The sequence below is a fragment of the Lampris incognitus genome, chromosome 21 (assembly GCF_029633865.1).
Source record: "Lampris incognitus isolate fLamInc1 chromosome 21, fLamInc1.hap2, whole genome shotgun sequence".
Lineage (NCBI taxonomy): Eukaryota > Metazoa > Chordata > Actinopteri > Lampriformes > Lampridae > Lampris > Lampris incognitus.
The window spans coordinates 9,715,487-9,739,813 of NC_079231.1; the positions used below are offsets into that span (position 1 = coordinate 9,715,487).

The following is a 24,327-nucleotide window of genomic DNA, read 5'->3' on the forward strand; positions in this document are numbered from 1 at the left end:
GCTCCGACAGAAGGGGGAAAAAAGTGATTTATTGTGGTTTCAGTTTGGGAACAATGACGGTGAGGGATGTGCGAAACGTCGTATTGCCGTTCCCCCGTCACCCAACACCAACACCCACAGCAACACCCACACCCACAGCAGCTCCAACCATGTGTGGGTGCGTAAACTGGACTGGAGGCATGCGGCAGTGTTTTAACACCGATCTGTGAACACATTACAGTGGGGAAATGGAAACTGAGGGCGTGAATTGGTTTTTTTGTTTTGGTTTTTTGTGGAATATGGACTTTGCTTCTTGTCCCGAAACAAAGATAACCTGACAAAAAACAAAACAAAACAAGTCCACTTTACCTCTTTTAATTTAAGTATGAGCACTTTTCCACTTTTTAATTACTTTTTTGCAGTGCAAATTAAGTATGTCTGTATGTGGACATGTATACTTAACTTTAAGTACACACTCTCAAAGAGTAGCATGATAACAGCCTATACTTATAAGTACATATTAAAGATACCTTAAAATACACTTATAACGTAATATATGGTTGTAAGGGACTGTTCCCTTACAACCATATATTAGTTCTATACTATGCAAAATGTGTATATTGATAAATCTGGTAGCCCGTTAATGTCCTCATAAAAGACTATTCTATGGGGTGGATGTGTTGGCGATCTGCAACCCTGCTGGGACATCTCCATTTAACACAGAATAAACAGGAATATGTACCGCCTGCAGCCTCCATGTCAGGGCATTTGGACGAGAAAACAAAGATGCACGGTTGCATCCTGCAGAACAAACGTGCATTTGCCACCATGCATGGCCGGTGAGCGTAGCTGCACCAGTGGGTTTCTGTGTTTTCCTCGCATCCTAGCCAGCAGTGGGGGAAAGGTGCAGGAAATCCAACTCCGTTCTCGTGATGTCGTTCAGTTCAGACCATTTTGAATCGCTCCAGACATGGCGCTAACATTATTCCCGTGTTGCTGGTACTGATAGTTTCGAGGGCGTCGGAACCGGGGGCGCGGAGGGGATAGGGCCCCCTCGATGTGGGGGGGAGGCGGAAACCCCCCCGCCCCCAATAAACAAGAACGTCCACTATTATCTATATTGTAATGTTGGACCCTTTAGTCGACTGGTTAACGTTGTCGCCCGCGGTGCGGGAGATGTGGGTTCGCGTCCCGACTGTGGTGGTTCCGGGTTGCCCCCCCCCCCCAAATTCACTGCAATATTGGACATACACTCACCGTATGTGCCAGCGTTCACGTCATTCCCATCCCACAATATGTAAAAGTATTGCAACAACAAGTCCCCCCTCCTCCCTCCCCGTGTCTTTGGTACTGGCGGGGCCGCGGTGACGCGACTGCGGTGACGTAGCAGCGGCACTCACAACTTCTAAACGGAGCAACGATGAAGGCCCTCTTCATCATCACTCACAGGTTTGTAAATTCCCTCACAAACAAAGTGTACTTACCCATTTTTAAAAGATAAACACGTGGTTGTGACGACACCTGAGGTTGAAACGGATGTATTTAATTAAGTAAATGTATTTTTGCCGACTCCGCTGGCCAATGAGCGGGGAGGCTAACTTTAGCTAGCGGAGACGTTGCCATAGTCACACTCAAATAAATCCTAAAGGTTACAACTTTTAACACGAGACGGGTTACACGGACCTTATTGTGAATACTATGTTTTATATAGCACTCACATTCATTTCAGAGTGCTGTGTTCTGGTAGTTTGGTAACGTCATAATGTGTTACGGGGCTTGGTGGGTAACTGCGCTAGCTAGTTTAGCTTAACACGAGAAATGAAAACGTTGCATAAAGGACGGCAGCCTGACCTCACAAGGCTGTACAGCATTTACAGTAGGTACAGTATTGTAACGTGTATGGATAAGAAGACACGCTGGCCGCTGGCTGGCGAGTCTGATCGATTAGGCTAGCCGTTAGCGATCCCCCCCGCGGTGCGGGCGAGACGGGTTCGCGTCCCGGCCGCGGCAGTTCCTGTGGTTGCCCCCCGAATTCGCTACAGTATGTGCAGTATGCGTTACACGCAGGTGAACTGCACATTTTGTTGAATATTGCTTTCTTGCACCTCTCTGTAGTCTTTATCATCAACGCAGTCTTCCGGGGGAGGCCATGAAACGTGTTTTTCTTTGCTTAAAACTGTCGTAAAATGGCAGTTTGAAACCGTCTTTTTTTAACATTTAATTTCCGGGGGACCATGTCCCCGGACACCACCCCCCCTCCCTTACAGGGGGTTTTGCGCTCCCCAATATAAACTCTCTCCTACGTCCTTGGATAGTTTAATCCAGTGGCAGGGCCACCATAAAGGCGAAGAAAAGCCTCCGGGACACATTTAAACCTTTTAATGATTTTAATCACACTCATGGATGTATATGTAAAATATGCATCCCGTTCTGTCTTCATTGCGAACCCACGTCCCCTCCGGACAACAGAAAGCTCATTTCATCGACTTGGTGCAGCAGCCTTCCACGGCCCAGTCACCCTCCACGAGAGGCTGTCAGGGGAGCGTGACGGATCATATGGCGTCGCGATAAAACGCCATTGTGCGGACGGACCACCGGGGGAAGCGGCTGTTACACCGGACGATGAAGGACGCCTTTCACCTGCACACCGGCTCTGAACCCGTTTCTCAGTCCACCGCCAACATTTTGAACTTCCGCTGTCTGACCAACACACACACACACACACAGCCTGGAGATTAGACCGATAAATAAATGAGACATAAAAACGTGAAACGTGAGCGGCATTTCGTCTACCAGCGATCAACACAACAACTGTGTCGGTAAATCCGGACTGATGAGTCCCCAGTGCGCAGGCGCGGCCGTGTGTTGCCCGACGTTGCGGTGTGCGCGCACACGCACAGAGACGGGGGGGGGGGGAGAGAAACAAACAAACTAGTCACGGAAAGGAACAAAGTTTTGTCGAGTTTACAAATGGAGAAAATAGGGAACAGCTAGCAGTGCATGGCACAAGCAGGCCGCGTCGTAGATGTGTGAGTCATTTAAGCGGCGGTTCGGTGAGATGGCTGAAAGTGAGTGTGAAGTCAGGGCCGGTATGTTGTGAGGCATGCACCAATGACTTGGCAGCATTTTCTGCAGCAGTTTGGCAGGAATTTTTTTTCTGGCTTCGTGGCATGACGTGACAGGACTTGGATTTTGTAATTATACTTTGCACAGAGGAAGTAATTATATGCAGAGATGTCACACAGGTAAATATTGCTTTGTGCAAATAATGCATGAAAAATACCAACCTTCCCAGTGCTTAATACGTGTACATAAGAGTCAGACAATTTGAGTGATTTTTTTTCTTGGAAATATCAAAAGATTTTTATTTATTTTGTTTGTCTTAGATATTTAGAGATGATGTTAGTAAAGGAGTGGGCTGTGACACAGAGGCAGTCTGCAGTGTGTTGCCGTTTCCATAACAACACACAGACGCGCTCTCATTTGGTTCACAAACAGCATTTACATCAGTTTCATGCATTGCTATGTGGCTCAACAGCTGCACTTCCGCTGTATACACAGCTGGCCACACTGTATGTATTTGTAGATGCTGTGTATGTATGCATGGTCAGCTGTCTGTAGTAGGTCTCATAACATCACTCACACGGTTATTCTTCACAGTACAGAATGACACACATGACACATCGACACCTACTGATGTTCTCCTCCCATTGCAACTGTAGAAGCCTTCACTGGAGGTGCGACATTCCCAAACAGCATCTGCACCATTTAGAATGAGGTACACCTGCTCCTATGAAATGATTGATGACACAAGTTAAAATAAGCCACATCACGTTTTCATGCTGGATTATAACGCAATTTGTTGGTTGAAAAAAAAAACAGGAATTTTTGAGTTACAGTAACAGATCAACAGATTTGTACCGATAACATAGACGAAACATAGTACCACAGTACATACTGGTACACATGATACACAGACAGCAGTACGTAACAGACTAACATAGTACCACAGTACATACTGGTACACATGGTACACAGACAACAGTACCTCTAACAGACTAACATAGTACCACAGTACATACTGGTACACATGGTCTACAGACAGCAGTACGTAACAGACTAACATAGTACCACAGTACATACTGGTACACATGGTACACAGATAACAGTACCTCTAACAGAATGACATAGTACCACAGTACATACTGGTACACATGGTACACAGACAGCAGTACGTAACAGACTAACATAGTACCGCAGTACATACTGGTACACATGGTACACATACAGCAGTACGTAACAGACTAACATAGTACCACAGTATATACTAGTAAACATGGTACACAGACAACAGTACCTCTAACAGAATGACATAGTACCACAGTGCATACTGATACACATGGTAAAGACAACAGTACCTCTTAACAGGCTTAACATAGTACCACAGTGCATACTGATACACATGGTACAGACAACAGTACCTCTTAACAGGCTTAACATAGTACCACAGTACATACTGATACACATGGTACAGACAACAGTACCTCTTAACAGGCTTAACATAGTACCACAGTACTGATACTCATAGTACTCTGACATCTGTTATTAGTATTGGTGTCGTGGGACAGATCCAGCTGCTTTCATTTCCTGTCAGGTGCACCATATTTGAATTTGTTGACCTTGCATTTAATGGGTCTCAATAGCGGCCTTGCAGGATTCTTCGACTCGGGGCTTTGTTGCTGGGCACCAGTCGGGTATCTCAGTAAATCCCAAACGCCCCCACCCCCTTTCTGTTGTAAATGGTCCCCCCAGAACGTCCCTCTCCTCCTCCACATCGCTCCACCTTCTTCCCCACCTACCTCTCCCCCGGCCTTTGATTCAGCGGCTCTGGAACAAGCTCCTGCAGGAGACCATGTAAATTAGCTGCAGGGCATCGGCAGAGAGCTCATCACAATATGAAAGGAGAATGTCTGACTGCTCTCTGTCTGCTTAGCGCTCCACGACATGACATGATGAATAAGACTGTCAGGCGAAAACCTGGCAGCAGCAGTTTTGGGCATTTTTTAAAAAACTTTAAACGCTTGGTTTTAAGTTTTTCACGACTCCGTATGACGCCTTTTTAAAACTCATTACTGTTTTTTTTTTGTGGTCCTCGATGATACGTGTCACAATCAATAAATGTGTGAAGGATCACTGGTGCACAGGAATTCGTTTAATATTTGGTCATTGACGAGGAGAAAACCGTGTTCGGAGTCATCATTCGCTGCAGTTTTCTTCTGCGATGTGTCTTTTGCATGCAAACTCGGTCATCGAGTGTGCCGTGGAAAACAGCGGTCTTTACACCTACATGTTAACTGTTACCTGTAGAAGCGTGGTGGGGTATTTTCCCTTTGCAGGTGTGTTATTAGTCGGGTGGTGTTAGGTGTGTGTGAATGAGCTGACAGGCCACACCTGCAAGTCGCTGCATGATAAAAACGCCGTCGACAGTCGTGGGCAAGGTGTTCATATATGAGCTGTATAGACCTTTGACTACACTGTGGTGTGAAAACGATTTGTTTAAACGTTATATGCGGTAGCCAACACTTGTGTCACATATCGGGCTGATACCAGAGTAAAATGGAGTATTGTATCAGTGATTTTACCCAAGACTGACATCCAATACCAAAAGCCACAGGGTAACCTTGATTTATGGCGTGTATGGCACATGGGAGCCTGCGCTTCATTCCTGGGTGGTAAAGGCTGCTCTTATCGTTTGGTTTTATCTTATTGTTTTGCCCATTGACCCTCAACTAATGGTCTAAATCTGTACTCTTCAGTCAAAGTACTGGACCGGATCGGTACTCTTGATCGATCAATACTTACAAATTCGTGCTCAGGGGCATCCGGGTAGCGTAGCAGTCTATTCTGTTGCCTACCAACACGGGGATCGCCGGTTCGAATCCCTGTGTGACCTCCGGCTTGGTCAGGCGTCCCTACAGATACAATTGGCCATTTCTTGCGGGTGGGAAGCCGGATGTGGGTATGTGTCCTGGTTGCTGCCTTAGCGCCTCCTCTGGTTGGTCGGGGGGGGGGGACTGTTTGGGGGGGGGGATAGCGTGATCCTCCCACGCGCTACGTCCCCCTGGTGAAACTCCTCACTGTCAGGTGAAAAGAAGCGGCTGGTGACCCCACATGTATAGGAGGAGACGTGGTAGTCTGCAGCCCTCCCGGGATCGCCAGAGGGGGTGGAGCAGCGACCGGGATGGTTCGGAAGAGTGGGGTAATTGGACAGGTACAATTGGGAAGAAAATGGGAGAAAAAACATTCCAAAAAAAATTCGTGCTCAGAATTGGTATTGGCAGTGAAAACGTGATATCAGTGCACCCCTGTTACAGAGTCATACGAAAATACTGTTAATCTCTGCTAAGAAGACTTTTCATCGTCAGTACTGATTTTGTGTTGTAAACTTTAAATGTATTTCAGTATTGCATGCCAAACCAGTCCATTACTTCACTGTGTATACTGAGGATGTTTGCTTCAGGTCACTGCACCAGCATACCTGAGATTTAATCTGATTTTCCCCTGGGGAGACCTAGCATCCTTCCAACTGCGAAAACATGTGCAAAAAATATAAAGTGCAAAGAACAATGAAAATAGTTTAGAATGGTTTTTGCTTTACGCGCCAGCTCATTTTCAGCGATGCCTCCGTACAGTTGTATACATGCATACTTTGGAGTTGTGTAGTATTATCAGTCTCCTCCAGCGCTCTTGACAAGCTCTCTATTATAAAAGAGATGGGGGAAAGAATCAAATACAAAATAAACACTTTTTTTCACAGCATGCGTGCTTTAGTCATTGCTTAACCTGTCCTGTCCGACCTGTTGTGTCTCAGCTCTTATGGGAGGATGTGGGCTGCCGCCCAGCGGGATCTAGAGGACCTCCTAGCGGATGAAAACCCCTCAACGGCGTCCAGGCCACAGACTGACCGGCTTCAAGTCTCCCAGGACCTGGCCACCTTCTACCTCAAATACCTCCAGATCTTTCGCAGCCTGGAGGCCGTCTACGACCAGATCGTCCACCCCCAGAAGAGGCGGGTGGTCAGACACGTGTTGGATGGCGTGATGGGCAGGTTGTTGGAACTTAAGAATGAGATGGTCGAGCTGGAGTTTTCCGAGTTTCACTACTTTAACGACATGCTTCAAGACCTCAAACTCACTCCTGTGAGTACCAAAAGAATCCCAGATAACCCCCAACGCCCGCATTATGTCGACAAGATAACAGAGATCTGCCTCCCAACCTGAACTTAACATATACCCCCGCAACTGGAGAACTGGGGTCAAGGTGGCTCTGAAAGGAAAATGTTTTTTCTACAACCTGGGTCTTATTTTCGAGTCTTTCCCATCATGCATGTGGTTTATAGTATCATTTTACTCAACGGCTTCATTTCAGCAAGTTTAAGTTGTTCAACAATGTGATCGATCATTGATAATGTCGGACATTTCGAGTAACTTTTAACTTTCGTTTTCACTACCAACTACATTGTTTAGATAAACAAATTGGGGCGTCCGGGTAGTGTGGCGGTCTATTCCATTGCCTACCAACACCGGGCTCGGTGGTTCGAATCCCCGTGTTACCTCTGGCTTGGTCGGGTGACCCTACTGACACAATTGGCCGTGTCTGCTGGTGGGAAGCCGAATGTGGGTGTGTGTCCTGGTCGCTGCACTAGCGCCTCCTCTGGTTGGCCGTGACACCGGTTCAGGGGGAAGGGGGAAGGGGGAACTGGGGAGAATAGCGTGATTCTCCCACCGGTGAAACTCCTCACTGTCAGGTGAAAAGAAGTGGCTGGCGACTCCACATGTATCAGAGGAGGCATGTGGTAGTCTTTAGCCCTCCCCGGATCAGCAGAGGGGGTGGAGCAGCGACCGGGACAGCTCGGAAGAGTGGGGTAGTTGGCCAAGTACAACTGGAGAGAAAAAGGGGGGAAATTAAAAAAAGATGAACAAATTGAATTGGACTGGAAACGTGTGACATTCATGCTCCGTTGTCCCATAAGACACCGCTGTAAAGCTGAGTCTAGTGGTGGTCCCCTGTCCAAAATCTGCTAAATGAAGCTGGTGAGTAAATGAGATCATAGCTGATATGTATGATGGCAAAAACTATGGAAATGAGACCTAGGTTATGAAGAAGCTGAATTATCCTTTAAGACTCAACCTGGTATTAATTTGGCAACAGTGGAGGTTCAGGTTGGGAATCAGATCTTTATCATCTTGTCACATTATATGAGCTTTGGTAAGGCCAGGTTGGAGAATGACCCATGTGAGGTCAGGGGCAGCCAGGACGCCTCACATGGGCAGAAGTAGGTAGATGTAGATAATCATTGGTTGATATCTAAAGATAGGTAAGAGGCTTTTCCCTCAGCGTTGATCAGGACGTGGTGATGCAATAACAGACTTTCTTGGTTGCAGGAGGCACTTGAAATACCAATCCCCCAGTATTTTCTGACAGAGAAGATCCAAGTGCTGAGAGAAAGAGAGAAGATGCTCACCCACATCCTGGCCAAAGGAGGACTCGCTCAGCAAGAGCCGGTCAGAGAGTTTTCTTTTTCCCTTTAAGAAGCCAGAATCAGATGACACAACAAGTGCAATAAATGGACACGATTTTTTTGGTGACATTGGTGCAGACACACACCACTTCCAGTTTATCACTCAGAACTTATCACTATTATTTATCACTGAAATATCAAACATCCAGTCTGGTAACAGCTCCCCACAGGCTGGAAACTGTCTGAAGGTAGATGGAAGTGGCATATCCATATGTAAACTGTAATGTCATATGTAAATTACCTCATAGGTATGAACAGTGTTTTAGTCATTCCGTGTGTGTGTGTGTGTGTGTGTGTGTGTGTGTGTGTGTGTGTGTGTGTGTGTGTGTGTGTGTGTGTGAGAGAGAGAGAGAGAGAGAGAAAGAGAGAGAGAGAGAGACCCTTGCAATGGACTGGCCACCTATCCAAGTTTCAAGATGTTTTATATGTGGCAGGCATCGCTGGCAAATGCTTAGGATTCAGTTCAACCTCAAAAAGCTAAAGAATATGATGTACAAGAGGGCGTCTGGGTGGCGTGGTGGTCTATTCTGTTGCCTACTAACACAGGGATCGCCGGTTCAAATCCCCGTGTTACCTCCAGCTTGGTTGGGCATCCCTACAGACAGAATTGGCCGTGTCTGTGGGTGGGAAGCCAGATGTGGGTATGTGTCCTGGTCGCTGCACTAGCACCTCCTCTGGTCACTTGGGGGGGGGGGATAGTATGATCCTTCCACATGCTACGTCCCCCTGGTGAAACTCCTCACTGTCAGGTGAAAAGAAGCGGCTGGTGACTCCACATTTATGGGAGGAGGCATGTGGTAGTCTGCAGCCCTCCCCGGATCGGCAGAGGGGGTGGAGCAGCGACCGGGATGGCTCAGAAGAGTGGGGTAATTGGCCGGATACAATTGGGCAGAAGGGGGGGTCCAAAAAAAATAGCATAAAAGATTAAGTTGAAACTAAAAAAAGTCTAAAAATGTACAAAAAAATATAAAATTACAGTATATACAGGTCAGCCTGAGAAATTAAAACTAAAGCTAAAATAACTAAAAATGGACTAAAGTAAGCTAAAATCCACAGTGTATACAGTCCAGAGAAGAATAGACTTAAATTTAAACTAAACTGAAGTCAGACATTAAATCTAAAATTAACAGTCGACATGGAAGTGTAGCAGTATATACAGACATATGTAGTTGTAGTAAATATGTTAAATGTATCTGTGCATAGTGCAGGAGTGGTGTGGTGGAAAGTGAACGGTGCAGAATAAAGTGAAGCCTGTGCATTTTGCAGGAGAGCGAGAGAGAGAAACAGAGAGAGAGGTGTGTGTGTGTGTATGTGTGTGTGTGTGTGTGCGCGCGCGCGCATGCACGTACTCAAGGGTGTGATCCAGGGTGTCGCCTTGCCTTCTGAAAATGAGATTACATTGTAGAGCATGAATGAATGAGGCAATACTATAATTTGGCAATACTATGACTATGTTGCAGGTACATTTAGTTATACATAATTAATTCACAAATATAATGTGCATGTTGTTTTTTGCTCTAGAAGACACCCATCCAGGCTATGAGCTTGGAAGAGGCCATGCAAATCCTGCAGATTTGTGAGCGTGCACGTCAGGGACGCCTCAGGGGCAAGTTCATGAAGGAGATCCGCCTGGCAGAGAAGGAGGGCCGTGGAAGGAGCCACACCCCCAGCAGCAGCCTGACCCCTGACCTCGCTGCTACTTGCATCCAGAAGGTAGCAGGTCCACAACACTTAACTTCCCAATATGCATGGTGGCAGCGTGGTGGTTCTCAATCAGGTCCTCAGGTACCACCAGTACTTCTGGTTTTCTATTCTAGCAGGAAGTTCATTTCATTCTCCTGATGTTCCTGGTCTAAAACCTCTCTGATAGGAGGCTGGAATAACTGTGCACAACAGGTGAATGTAATGAGTTTCTCGCTACAATAGAAAACCAGTAGTACTGGTGGTGCCCGAGGACCTGATTGAGAACCACTAGTCTCGAGGGCCTAGAATAAGGTTTCTGTTCCAACCAACTACTACAACAGATGATTTCAAAAGATAGTTTCTTCCATAGTGTTTGGTGTGATATTGAAATTAGCTGGTTCAGTTGGGTGGATGGAACAGATGGCCCTCGGTGGCATATATACTGTATATGTTTAATGCTTTTCAAAGATATTAAGTGTATGCAACTTTGACTCATATCAACTTCTCCCATGTTTTCTTGCACCAATAGACCGTCTTGTATTTGTATATCAAAGAAGGTTGAATCAGTTCATCTGGACACGTTTGTTGACAGAAAGGTTTCATCATCATCTAAGTGACCTCCTCAGTCTCAACTGACTGCTGGTGTCCCACCCTTATAAACAATACAGTGGTGTAACGACCAAAAGCAACGATCGATTTCATATGCAAATATGGGTGTGACCTTTAACTAGAGTTACAATGGCCACATGTACTATTCACAGAGGCTTGAGGAATGGTTGCAATCACATCATTGTAAGATGGTGACAGATGTACTCTTAGCCCCCCCCCTCCCCCCGGTTCAGGGATGGTTGTTCCCTCAACATAGATGGCCTCTTTGACTCCCCATTCAAACCAGCGTTCCTCCCTATCAAGGATGTGCACATCCTCATCCTCGAAAGAGTGGCCCCTGACCTGTAGATGGTGTAGACTGTGGAGTTCTGGCCTGACGTGGTAGCTCTCCTGTGTTGTGCCATCCTTTTGGCCAGGATCTGTTTAGTTTCCCCATTGTACAAGTCACGGCAATCCTCCTGGCAGTTAACAGCGTACACTATATTGTTCTGTTTGTGCCGGGGGACCCGATCCTTGGGGTGGACCAACTTCTGGCACAGCGTGTTTTGGGGTTTGAAAGCAACTGAGATGCGGTGTTTGGAAAATACTCGTCTAAACTTTTCTGACACTTCCACCACATACGGACTCACCGCTTGTTTACGCTTGGACAGCTGTTGTTCTTCTTCTCTCTTCGATTAGCTGGTGCACTGTTTGGGCATCTGCCTGTCTTTGACAGACGCCCAGTTAGGATAACCATACTTAACCAGGGCCTGTTTAATGTGGGATTTCTCCCTTCCCCGCTGTTGTGTCAGTGGGGACGTTGTCAGCTTGGTGGTTCGGCATTCTGATGACTCCTAGTTTGTGCACCAGTGGATGATGAGAGTCAAACCTTAAGTACTGATCAGTATGTGTTGGTTTGCGGTAAATATCAACATTCAAATCCCCATCGCCAATTGCAGTATCACAGTCTAAGAAGGCTAACCTGCCTTTTTTCACCTCCTCCCTGATGTGTCCACAGAGTTAACGTGGTCGGTGAAACGTGGTACGTCCTGAGATTTACTTTTAACTCAGGTGTCATCCAAAAATCTGAACCAATGGCTACGTGGTGTCACTGGATAGGACATCAGAGCCGTCTTTTCCACTTCCTCCATATACAAGTTGACCACTACTATTGAGACTGGGGAACCCATAGCACACCCATGCCTCTGCCTGTAGTACTGCCCCCTGTAGGTGAAGTATGTGGACTGAAGACACAGCTCCAGGAGCAGATGCACTTAGTCAGTGTTAAGGGTCATGGCCATTGAAACTAGTTAATGGTCACACCCATATTTACATTTGAAACTGGTCGTTGGTTTCGGTTGTTATTCGGTCGTTTAGGTCGTATTGTTTATAATGGTGGAGATACCTGCTGTCAGTTGAGACTGAAGAGGTCCCTAAGGGCTAAGACACTCCAAACCGACTAGCGGCGACGAAGGCCAACTGTTGCGTCACCTCACGTCGCCTGCTGTCTGGGCCAAAAAGTAGCATTTGAACACACTGCAAAGACTACAGCCGACGCCCCTGATTCGCTAGCTTAGCACTGATTCGCTAAGCTGAACAGCCAATCAGAGTGAGCTCTCTCACTGACAGGCTCCGTCGATTCAACATGCTGAATCAGTCGAAAAACTGCTGACAAGGGTCTGACTAGTGCCGATGGTGTGGGACACATCGCAAAAACTCGGGTCACAGACGCTCACCGACGGCCCGACATTGGCCGGTGGCCTGGTGTGTCCGGGCCCTTAGATGAGGGATGAAACGTTTCTCTCAATAAACGTTGCGTCCAGATGAACTGATTCACCCTGCTTTGATTTTCTTACCTGGGTTATTGAGCACGCATCAAGACAGTTGTCTGTATAGATTTGACAAAACAGCACATTGTGCCTCCTCCCTCCATTTTGATTTTCGTCCATTTAGTTTCAGTATACAGGAGCAACCAAATCACAATAACCCAATAAAGAGTTTTGAGATGTCACCCTGTTATAACTACAGCTGTAAGTGGTAAGACCGAACGAGGTTGGCTGGATGTTAAACAAGGTGTTTGGAAATATTAAAAGGAACGAATATGACAGTTTAATTCACATTAAGTTGAGTTTATAGTCTCTCTTTGGGCCATGTGTTCATCACCACAGACTTTCTTACCCAAGCCTGAACCTGTTTGGTGAGGCCACAGCCACCATTAACGCCTCTTACCCACCGCCAGAGATTAGCGGCGTCATACGATCCAGAATGAAGCCGTCTCCCGCTGATTCCTCGGTGAAAGCCGCGCGCCCATGCTCTCCGTAGGCCCAGTCAAGGGAGGAAAGAGAAAGTGAGTCAGGATTTCAGGTGTCAGTTTTCATGACCTTGCTAATCTGGTAACCTGATCACTGGCGTTTTGACACGTGCATAGGGAGCGCGGGTCGGACCACGGTAATACACCGACCTCAGATATGTGGAGACGGCGCTGAGGAGGCATGGCGGAGCAGAATGAGGTGATGGTGTGTGTTTTAATAGTTCTCCATGGAAAACGTTGAAACTCGTGGCTGGACTCACAGGCGATAGCGGAGTTCCTCCTCCATCATTCAGCGTTGGCACGAAGAAGCAACTGCAGACTCCATTATTATCCTAAAATCAAGTTTCAGTTTAGTTTCTGCTGTTTAAACACTAGAAGCCACAGGTGACTTTTGAATTAATAGTAACAATTGATTAGAGGATTTTTTTTTTTTTGGAGAGATTTTTTTATGAAGAGAGAGACAGAAGTGCAGAGAGAGACTGCAGAGAGAGAGAGAGAGAGAGAGAGAGAGAGAGAGAGAGAGAGAGAGAGAGAGAGAGGGGTGCAGAGAGAGGTGCAGAGAGAGGGGGGGTGCAGAGAGAGAGGTGCAGAGAGAGAGATGCCGAGAGAGAGGTACAGAGAGAGGTGCAGAGAGAGGGGGGGTGCAGAGAGAGGGGGGGTGCAGAGAGAGAGGTGCAGAGAGAGAGATGCCGAGAGAGAGAGAGAGAGAGAGGTACAGAGAGAGGTGCAGAGAGAGGGGGGGGTGCAGAGAGAGAGGTGCAAAGAGAGAGATGCCGAGAGAGAGGTACAGAGAGAGAGGGGGGGTGCAGAGAGAGAGGTGCAGAGAGAGAGATGCCGAGAGAGAGGTACAGAGAGAGGTGCAGAGGGGGGGGGTGCAGAGAGAGAGAGAGGTGCAGAGAGAGAGATGCCGAGAGAGAGAGAGAGGTACAGAGAGAGGTGCAGAGAGAGGGTGGGGTGCAGAGAGAGAGGTGCAGAGAAAGAGGTGCCGAGAGAGAGAGAGGAGCAGAGAGAGAGCGAGGGGTGCAGAGAGAGAGGTAGAGAAAGAGGTGCAGAGAGAGAGGTAGAGAGAGAGGTGCCAATAGAGAGAGAGGAGCAGAGAGAGAGGAGCAGAGTGAGGGGTGCAGAGAGAGAGGTAGAGAAAGAGGTGCAGAGAGAGAGATGCCGAGAGAGAGAGAGAGAGGTACAGAGAGAGGTGCAGAGAAAGGGGGGGTGCAGAGAGAGAGGGGCAGAGAAAGAGGTGCCAAGAGAGAGAGAGGAGCAGAGAGAGAGCGAGGGGTGCAGAGAGAGAGGTAGAGAAAGAGGTGCAGAGAGAGAGGTAGAGAGAGAGGTGCCAAGAGAGAGAGAGGAGCAGAGAGAGAGGAGCAGAGAGAGAGGAGCAGAGAGAGAGGAGTGAGGGGTGCAGAGAGAGAGGTAGAGAAAGAGGTGCAGAGAGAGAGAGAGGAGCAGAGAGAGAGCGAGGGGTGCAGAGAGAGAGGTAGAGAAAGAGGTGCAGAGAGAGAGGTAGCGAGAGAGGTGCCGGGAGAGAGAGAGGAGCAGAGAGAGAGTGAGGGGTGCAGAGAGAGGTAGAGAGAGGTGCAGAGAGAGGAGCAGAGAGAGAGGTGAGACCTCCTATTTGAACAAAAAGAAAAAAGTCCAAGAAGTGCTTCATGAATAGAAAAGCATTAAAAAAAGCCAATAAATACAGTAGAAAAACATGGTAGGTGCTCTATGGTAGGGATTATAAAATCGACACCACAACAGGGGCAGATAACAACTGTTTTACTAAGGTGGCATGTTATCACACCGGGGTTCTTTGGGCCTCTGTATGAACATGCCATCTTAACAAAGCATCTCATTTTCTCCAAACAGCCGTCTGTCATCTGAAGAGATATTTATGGTTTGGTACAAGTCCTCTGTTTACTCTGTCAACGTTTAAGATGCTTTTTTGGATGAAATTATCCCTACGGCACATTTCACTCTCTCACTCACACACACACACACACACACACACACACACACACACACACACACACACACACACACACACACACACACACACACACACACACACACACACATACACACACACACACACACACACACACACACACACAGATGAAAATAAGATCTAATCGTTATCCTGCATGCGTGTCCTGGACACAGCTGAGTTGTGTTTAACACCAGTTTAAGTTTAAGACACTTCCCTCATACTGACATCATTTCTGAAGAACAACCCTGACTACTTGTCTGACTTCAATCCAAACACAAAGCTCTCCAAATATTCTGGATATTGCCCCAGTGGCTTGGGTCTCTCCCCAAACACCCAGTTTCAGTTTCTTATGAAAATACCCAGAATTCAATCCCAGAAAAATTGGCTTTAAACTGGTGTACGCTTCAGCTCCCTCTCTTCACTTGAGGGGCTGTTGTAGAGGCACACACACACACACACACACACACACACACACACACACACACACACACACACACACACACACACACAGATTAAGCCGCATTGTGTGTGTGTGTGTGTGTGTGTGTGTGTGTGTGTGTGTGTGTGTGTGTGTGTGTGTGTGTGTGTGTGTTGTGTCATAGGTGTGGCGGGGTTACGTGCAGAGGAAGAGGACGAAGAGAGAGCGACTGGAGGAAATGATATTTCTGGGAATGGTAAAGTACCGTCATATGCTGTACTATGATCTGTGTCTGTGTATGATGTGTACCTAATTGTATAAGTATCTTGTCTGTTTATTTCTTTTTAACTACTTGTGTGAGTTATTGTCTACATTTCTGTTTGTGATCTTTGTATCAGCGTGTGTTTATGTGTGTTTGTGTTTGTTTGTTATACACACATTTATGTTCATTTGTAGCAGGAAAAAGGAAAAAAGTTCACACACCTGGTCTTGTGGGTCAGGAATCAGGAAGGAACACTTTATTTGTCATTTCACTTCATGTACGTGTGTACATGAAATGAAACAAAACATCTTTTCCCCCAGCCCACAGCAGTGTAACACAAAGACAAAAACACATATCCAAAAACTACAAGAACACATATATCCAGACTAGAACACATATATCCATACTAAGAACATGTTTATCTAAACTAGAACACATATATCCATACTAAGAATACATATATCCAAGCTAGAACACATATATCCAAACTAAGAATACATATATCCAAGCTAGAACACATATATCCAAACTAAGAATACATATATCCAAGCTAGAACACATATATCCAAACTAGAACACATATATCCATACTAAGAATACATATATCCAAGCTAGAACACATATATCCAAACTAAGAACATGTTTATCTAAACCAGAACACATGTATCCAAACTAAGAACATGTTTATCCAAACTAGAACACATGTATCCAAACTAAGAACACATACATTCAAACTAAGAACACACACACACACACACACACACACACACACACACACACACACACACACACACACACATATATATATATATATATATATATATATATATATATATATACAAACTAAGAATACATATATCCAAACTAAGAACACATATATCCAAACTAGAACACATATATTTAAACTACAACAGATATATCCAAACTAAGAACACATATATCCAAACTAAGAACACATATATCCATACTAGAACACATATATCCAAACTAAGAACACATATATCCATACTAGAACACATATATCCAAACTAAGAACACATATATTTAAACTAGAACAGATATATCCATACTAGAACACATATATCCAAACTAAGAACACATATATCCATACTAGAACACATATATCCAAACTAAGAACACATATATCCATACTAGAACACATATATCCAAACTAAGAACACATATATTTAAACTAGAACAGATATATCCATACTAGAACACATATATCCAAACTAAGAACACATATATTCAAACTAAGAACACATATGGGCTGGGAGAAAGGAAATTTCGTCTCTTCTGTGTATGAAAGTAAATGAATGAGATGACAATAAATTGATTCTGATTCTGATTCTGATTCTGATTCAGATATATCCAAACTAAGAACATGTATATCCAAACTAAGCAACAAAAAAAAAACCCCACCATCTTCCCACACCGGAAGCAGAAGAACTTTATATTGTACTTAGTTAATTAGTGTAGATGCAACACAAGGGATTAAAGGGTGTGTGAATTTCTGCCTGTGCATTAATGCATGCATTTGTGTGTATGCATGGGTTTGCATGCATGCATGTGAAACGTGAGCTATGTGAACCCTCTTCCCTTTATTTCCAGAAAAGTGTATTTACGTTCTCTGAGCCGTAACTGTGTAACAGCAGCAGGCTCAGACAATAACAGCCAACATTTAGTAAGTGCCACATCCACAACACACATCCATCTTCCAGATGTGAGTCCCACTCACTTAATTGATTGTGTGTTGTGAATTAACTCTGGGATTGGCCTCAGCCTGACCTGCTGTTGCCACAGCTTTTAAATAACCCAGTGAGTTTCATCACAGCCTTTGAATACCAATGACAGATAAAATCTGCATTTAAATGAATCCATTTCAAACTAAATACTTCAGCGACAAGAGAACATGGATCACTTTTGATGAAGATGTTTGTGGTGAGGAGATGTTGTGGTCTTTGGCTCCATTTCTCCTCAATGCCAAACTCCCATTGGAGCCTCACTGGCATTCCTCCCAACAGTTCCCCCCCCCACAAATACCATATGTAACAACCACGGATGCCTAGACTCGCTAGCCCTTAGCTAACAGGTCGGACCCTTTAGTTGACTGGTTAGCACAGTCGCCTGCGGTGCAGGTGTCCCGGGTTTGATTCCCAGCTGCGACGGCGGTTCCCAGCTGCCCCCTGAATTCGTTACATTGTTGTCAGCAATGGGATGGTGATACCGTGAGGCCATCGGAAGCGCGTGCGCCCAGAGGCGTGAGGAAGCTGATGTGATGAAATGCGGGGATGCGCTTCCTGAAGGAGGGGGTAGTGTAGCGACCATGGATGCCTAGACTTGCTAGCCCTTGGCTAATGGGTTGGACACTTGAGTTGACTGGGTAGCACAGTCGCCCGTGGTGTGGGCTATCCAGGTTCAATTCCCAGCTGCGGCGGATTCCTGGCTGCCTCCTGAATTTGCTACACATATAACAAACAGTCATACTTTGGATGATCACAGAAATGGCTTCGGGTTTAGCGGTACAATCCGCAGTGGCATCCTGGTGGCTCACCTGCTGGAGCAGGTACCACATAAAGCAGAGTCCTTACCACAGTGGCCCGAGCCCTTGGCTGCAGGTCATCCTGTCTCTCTTCCCTACATTTCCTGTCTCTCTACTGTCACTTGTCAAATATAAAACCGAAAATGCCAGAAAAATAATCGTTAAAATAAAAAAGGTACAATCCGCAATTGATGCACACGGCGGCTGTCAACCCTCCCTCTGTTGTTGCGTCACATTTAATTCCCTTTGAGGCTTCCAGTTGTCTCTAGTTCTCAAACCAATCCACAACATTGACCCGATGGAGAGATTTGTCATCTTTCTTGTTGTCAGTAGAGTGCTTGTGTTGTCACAGCACTCCACATAGCCACAGATTGTACCGTTAATTTATCACAGAAGGTTTGGGGGAGCAAAAATCTGTCTTGCGTTAACATCGGGGTCAAGATCAGTCCATATGTCACAATGTTTTCTTTTGTTTTTTTGTTTTTTTTACTACTTTTATTAATCCCCCCATGGGGCAATTCTTTTTCTGCATTTAACCCATCTTAGCTGTGTAGCTAGGAGCAGTGGGCAGCTGCGGTGCCCGGGGACCAACTCCAGTTCGTCTTGCCATGCCTCAGTCAAGGGCACAGACAGGAGGATTAACTCTTAACATACATGTGTTTTTGATGGTGGGGGAAACCGTAGAAAACCCACTGCAGACATGGGGAGAACATGCAAACTCCACACAGAAAGGACCTGGGATGACCCCCAAGGTTGGACAGTCCTGGGGTTTGAATCCAGGACCTTCTTGCTGTGAGGCAACAGCGCTGACCCTTGGGCCACTGTGCTGCCCATGTTAACTTGTTTTTGACTTGATTTGTTGAATTGATTTTCATTTGATTGTTTTTCAAAAGTGACTTTCCTCTGGCGGCAGCTACCTGCCAAGCCGCCTTCACTCAGCAGAGCCCGGCTGACGGCCCAACAGGCGAAGGCCAGCCGGCATCTGGCCCAGGAGCAGAATGAGGAGGAGTACCAGCGGGCCCTGGTCCACATCAAGGAGTCGGTGTGGGCCACGGAGGCATCTGACATCAGAGAGACTCTCCAGCAGCAGATTCGACAGTGGTTCATGGAGTGCAGGTGAGACAGAAACCCAGACGGGGGTCGTTCATTAACCTCCCAGTCTGCACAGTGTGTCTCCACTGACCTCAGGAAACCAGTTAATTGACTGGCCATGTCGGCTGACCCAGCCTCTATTTTCCCATGCACGTGTCAGTCCACACAAGGGACACAACTCGGTTTTACAGTAAAAAGAGAAAAAGGGAAGCAGATTTTTAGTTCACATGTCAGATTTGTCATCAGATGATTTATTCTCCAGGTTTTTGTGTGGTTGAGTCTGAACTTCATATCCGCTTTCGTACACAGAAATATTTTAGGTTGCATGCTCAAGAAGCAGGAGTATTTTGCATTGGCTTTTTCTGTACTTTATTACATCTCGAATCAGAAATTATTCAATATTCAGGGTTTCGTTGCAGTGTTTATACAACTTTGTTTTATGCAGAGAAGAATTGCTTAGAGAGAGAGGAGGTCATCTGTCCAGTTGCTGATGAAGTTATCTATAGTGATGACCAATATGAACATAATGCCCTTATCTTAATTATGAACTGGGATTGTTCCACTCATAAACCGTATTTTCATGTACTGGCATGCACTTAAATATGAAGTTATAATTTGTCTAGTCTCAAACTGAGGTCAAACTGCAGTTCACTTGAAGGTGTGTAATTCTTCTTGCATCCTGAATACATTTCAGCTTCGTGAATAACAACAACAAATCAAAGCAAGCAAGACAAACCGTTTCAAATTAAAAGGTAGTTGGATACACAACATGTTCGCCAAGGTCTGACATTTTGAAACACTTTTGTTAGATGTCGATCACTATAAATTTCACTCAGGAGTGTGAGTGTGAGCCACATCTTGTGTTGGTCCAGCCCGACTCCCATGTTTCCAAATGAGGGGCTGTGATTCATTTACTTTGATTCATTCAGCACCACGAAGCAGGTCCTGCTTGTATTTACATGGTCAAGTTATTCATCCTGAAAGCTGAAATATTACACACAGCATGCTAAACCCCAGTAGATGCGTGTGTGTGTGTGTGGGGGGGGGGGCCTATTCTGCGGTTTGAAAAGGGGAAAAAATAAAAGAAGGACATAGTTCTCTGGTGGAGGCTTTGTGCTCAGCTGTTGGAGTCCAGCTTAAAAGGAGTACGGAGGAGGTCAATGTAGGGGGACACGGCATCGGAGGTGGCCTATTAGCAGCATTCCTGAATGATTTACGGTTGGCTAACGGCGGGTGCTGCTCATTAAGAAGGAGAAAAGGGGGTGGGTGGAGGGGATGGGGAGGGTAATAGGGTGGAAGGGTTGAAAGGTGGTGGTGGTGGTGGTGGTGGTTGGGGGCATTCTGGTTGTAGCCAGGGCAGGAAATTGACCTTTTTGTCTACAGGCCACAGTGGCGGGTGACTCCTTGCTATTCACCACTAATGTTCAGTTTTCTATCATCCAGCTGCACCTTTAAAATACGCAGCAACATCAGAATCAGTTCTCTAAATGACTGTTGAGGATGCCTAACTTAGCTTAGCTTGTTTACAGGTCATGGTGGCTTGTAGATCTGGAAAATGCACCTGCAGAGTCTGTGTTTTAATAAGCTAACTTGGCACTGGGTGATATGGAACATATCGTTATCACAGTGATCATGGGAAATTTCACATGATATCGATATATACAGTATATATCATGATATCTGCTTACATAAGCAATGTTAAGGAATCCAGCTGAGGTTGATCAAGTTGAAATGTTTGCTAAAGTATATCAAACCACAACCAATTTCACCCGCAGATATTTCAGACCTCATTTTGTGAGAATTTTTAGTTTTAGACAACAGATTCTTGTTATCATTAATTTAGGCAGCAAAATTGTTTATGACATCTGAATTTCATGCCAATGAAATGCGATAAAGGATAATATTATTCTGCATCGCTAAGCTAACTCCATCTTCAGAGTATGCAGACCTCTAAAACCCTCCCTGGCGTAGTATCGGTAGAATCACACGGACTTAGCAGAACTTGACTGACGGCCGCTGAATCTCTCCCACCGAGGTCGTAAGTCATCCAGGCAGGGAGTCCTGAGGATCAGCTCCCATCGGGGGCAGAACAACTGCCCCGTCCTCCATGGTGAACCCCCTCCTAGCAGGCCGCTCCTGCCCTCTCCCCCGACCTGGCCTGTGCCGCTGACAGTAGTAATATAAGCACCGTGACAGACGGGAGGTCACAGCCCGGAGGGGTTAGGTTGCGTCGGCGGGACCTCCTCATCTCCTGACGGGGGGATTAGGAGAGTAGCCAGGCCATAGTGGAGAGAAACAGGAGATGAATGAGGGAGTCATTGTTTGACAGCGGCCTGTAAAGCACTGGTGGGCAAACTCTAATTATAGGACGTATCAGAGCCGCGGCATTACGTCATCTCATTAGGAGGTTTTTCTGACGGAGATAAACGGTCCACACCCTGCCCCCGTCTCTGTCCAGAGGTCCCATGAAGTGACATTCAGAGCGACACAAACCTCCATGATTTGACCTACATGCGAATAAAACAACGATCAGGTGTGTTTTTGTTATTTATTTATTCATTTGGTTGTTTGTTTGTTATTTTAACGCTCCTCCTATACTTCCACTGATTGGCTGTTTGTCTTTGTTTGGTTGTTGTTTATGTCTACTTGTTGTCATATGGTCATCACTTAATAAAAATAAATAAGTAAAATAAGCTGAGAAATAAAAGTGAAGGGAGGGAGGTTGATTTGATTGACAGCCAATCAGGACCAGGCATTTTTAGAAGAATGTGGACACCGATACGTTATTGGCTGGTTTCAGTTTGGAACAAACTCATCTTCATCCCATTCAGGAATCAGAAATCAGGAATATTTTTGTCATTATCGTTTCCCCGAGCCCACAGCAGTGCAATACAAAGACAAAAACACAAATCCAAACTACAAGAACACACGTGTAAACTACAAAAAAACTACAAAAACTACAAAAACACATATCCAACATATCCAAAAGAAAATGTCACTGTCCAAGAGAGCGAACGCCAGAATGACTGTCGGAACTGCCGGTCTGCACAGGGGCTAGCAGTTAGCTTAATCTGCCCTGCTTCCGCGTCCTGTCAGACCGCCCTCGGTCTTATCTCCTCGGTCGCAGCTCCAGGAGGGCCCTGGTCCGGGCCCACAGGATGCAGCAGACCAAGCTCTCCCAGCCATCTAATGAAGACACAAACTTCAATGCTGACGTGGACAAAGATGAGGCCGCCGCAAACGCAAGTTCGCGCCGCCATCTTCCCACGCCGGTACTGGGTGAGGCCGCTGCAAATGTGAATTCACGCTACCATCTTCCCACACCGGAAGCACAATTCATTAGATATTTTTGTAAGCGTACAGATATTTAAGTATATTTACATTAAAATACAATAGCCTGAAGTTTACCAGTAAATTTATGTTTCTATCTATTCATCTTTTATACAGGTACTCTGTATAAAAGATGTACAGGGAGTGAAGGGTCTTCTCATTATCAACCAATTCATTCTGTTATGGCGAATGTCCCCTTTCTTTCCCACATTGTGAAGTCCCCCAGATGAGATGAAGCTATTCACGTATCAGCACCGCCTTGGGAATTGTAATCATCTCTTGGAATGAAGACCTTTCCCTCTCTGTTTCCAGGGATGCCACCGGGAAGTTTCCGGACTTTCCCGACGCCGAAGACGGAGGATCAGCTTCCATATTCGCCCAGAAGACGCCGGAGCAGGTACTTCACCTCCATTTACATGCTGTCAGCCATCAGCCCGCCAAATCCTGCCCCATCTTGTTCTGTCTGAATGTGATAAAAGGTTGATGTGTGTGCACGTCACTGTGTGCATATTATGTTGCATTTTCTACATTCTGTCCATTTGAATTTCCAAGTATGACAGTGTTGTTTTGAATAAGTGAAATGGAATTTGCAGAATGGAGTATATATATATATATATATATATATATATGTATATATATGTATATATATGTGTGTGTGTGTGTGAAACTTTGTTAGAAGAAACACGCAACGGTAGGGAAAGTGCTCAACAAATAAGGCGCAAAACAATCCAGTGAGTCAAGTAAATTAAGTGAGTAAATAAATTAATAGATAAATAAGTAAATGAAGTGAGTAAAGTAAAGTTTGACAGCTGATGATTGCTTATGGCATGAAACAGGCTTGTACTGTCTCATAAAGAATTTACTTGACTAACTGGATTTTATATATATATACACATACACAGACACAGACACAGACTACAGATATGTACGTATGCATATATGTCAGATGGAGAGCTATAACGAATCACAGATCCCCTATATGAGCAGACCACTAGGTGTTAATGGACCCAAGATGGCAATTTGCTGACTAGATTTCAGTTGGCTTATGACATTTTGATTGACTTCTGTTTTCTTATTGGGTGAGTTTCTTAATTAAAGTCTTTATAGAAAACCCACAATAATTAGTAATTATAATTAATAATAATAATTAATATAATAATAATTACCCAATTTCCCCTCGGGGATTAATAAAGTAGTTCTAATTCTGATTCTGATAATGCTGAATGACAAATGAACAAATAAATAAAGCTGCATCCACTTATGACAGGTAGCAGCCGAACATGCATCAAAACAGGCGGCGATGGTGAAGAAGAAAAAAAGCTCAGGAAAGGGTGAGATGAGAGGCGGGAAGGACCCCAAAGCCAAGAAGAAACAAACCAAAGGGAAAACGAGAGGAAAGAAGGGAAAAGAGGAGGCACAGGTGAGACTAGCTGGTCCACACACACTGTCCACAAAGAACGGGAGATAGGAATGAAATATTCTCCTCTTCCTTCAATATAGCAGTCTGACCACTCTATCAGAATCATCAACACTGTGACTGGCCCAGTGCCACCCATCTGCAGAGCACACACA

General features: G+C 45.4%; 2 protein-coding genes across 2 annotated transcripts in view; one reads left to right on the top strand and one right to left on the bottom strand.

Moving 5' to 3' along the window:
* ackr3b (atypical chemokine receptor 3b) overlaps window positions 1–2 on the bottom strand; it is an 11,483-nt gene extending 11,481 nt beyond the window's left edge. The window contains exon 1 of the mRNA XM_056301418.1: window positions 1–2. This exon is cut by the window's left edge and continues 287 nt beyond it. The gene's annotated coding sequence lies outside the window, so the exon portion shown is untranslated.
* A 6,819-nt stretch (window positions 3–6,821) lies between these two features.
* Window positions 6,822–24,327, top strand: part of iqca1 (IQ motif containing with AAA domain 1) — a gene marked incomplete at its 5' end in the record, with an annotated part of 75,804 nt that continues 58,298 nt past the window's right edge. The window contains 7 exons of the mRNA XM_056301583.1: window positions 6,822–7,178; window positions 8,424–8,543; window positions 10,082–10,273; window positions 15,714–15,785; window positions 19,247–19,449; window positions 23,068–23,152; window positions 24,023–24,175. Of these exons, the coding sequence (XP_056157558.1) occupies window positions 6,822–7,178; window positions 8,424–8,543; window positions 10,082–10,273; window positions 15,714–15,785; window positions 19,247–19,449; window positions 23,068–23,152; window positions 24,023–24,175 (1,182 nt within the window). The remainder of the gene's footprint in view (window positions 7,179–8,423; window positions 8,544–10,081; window positions 10,274–15,713; window positions 15,786–19,246; window positions 19,450–23,067; window positions 23,153–24,022; window positions 24,176–24,327) is intronic.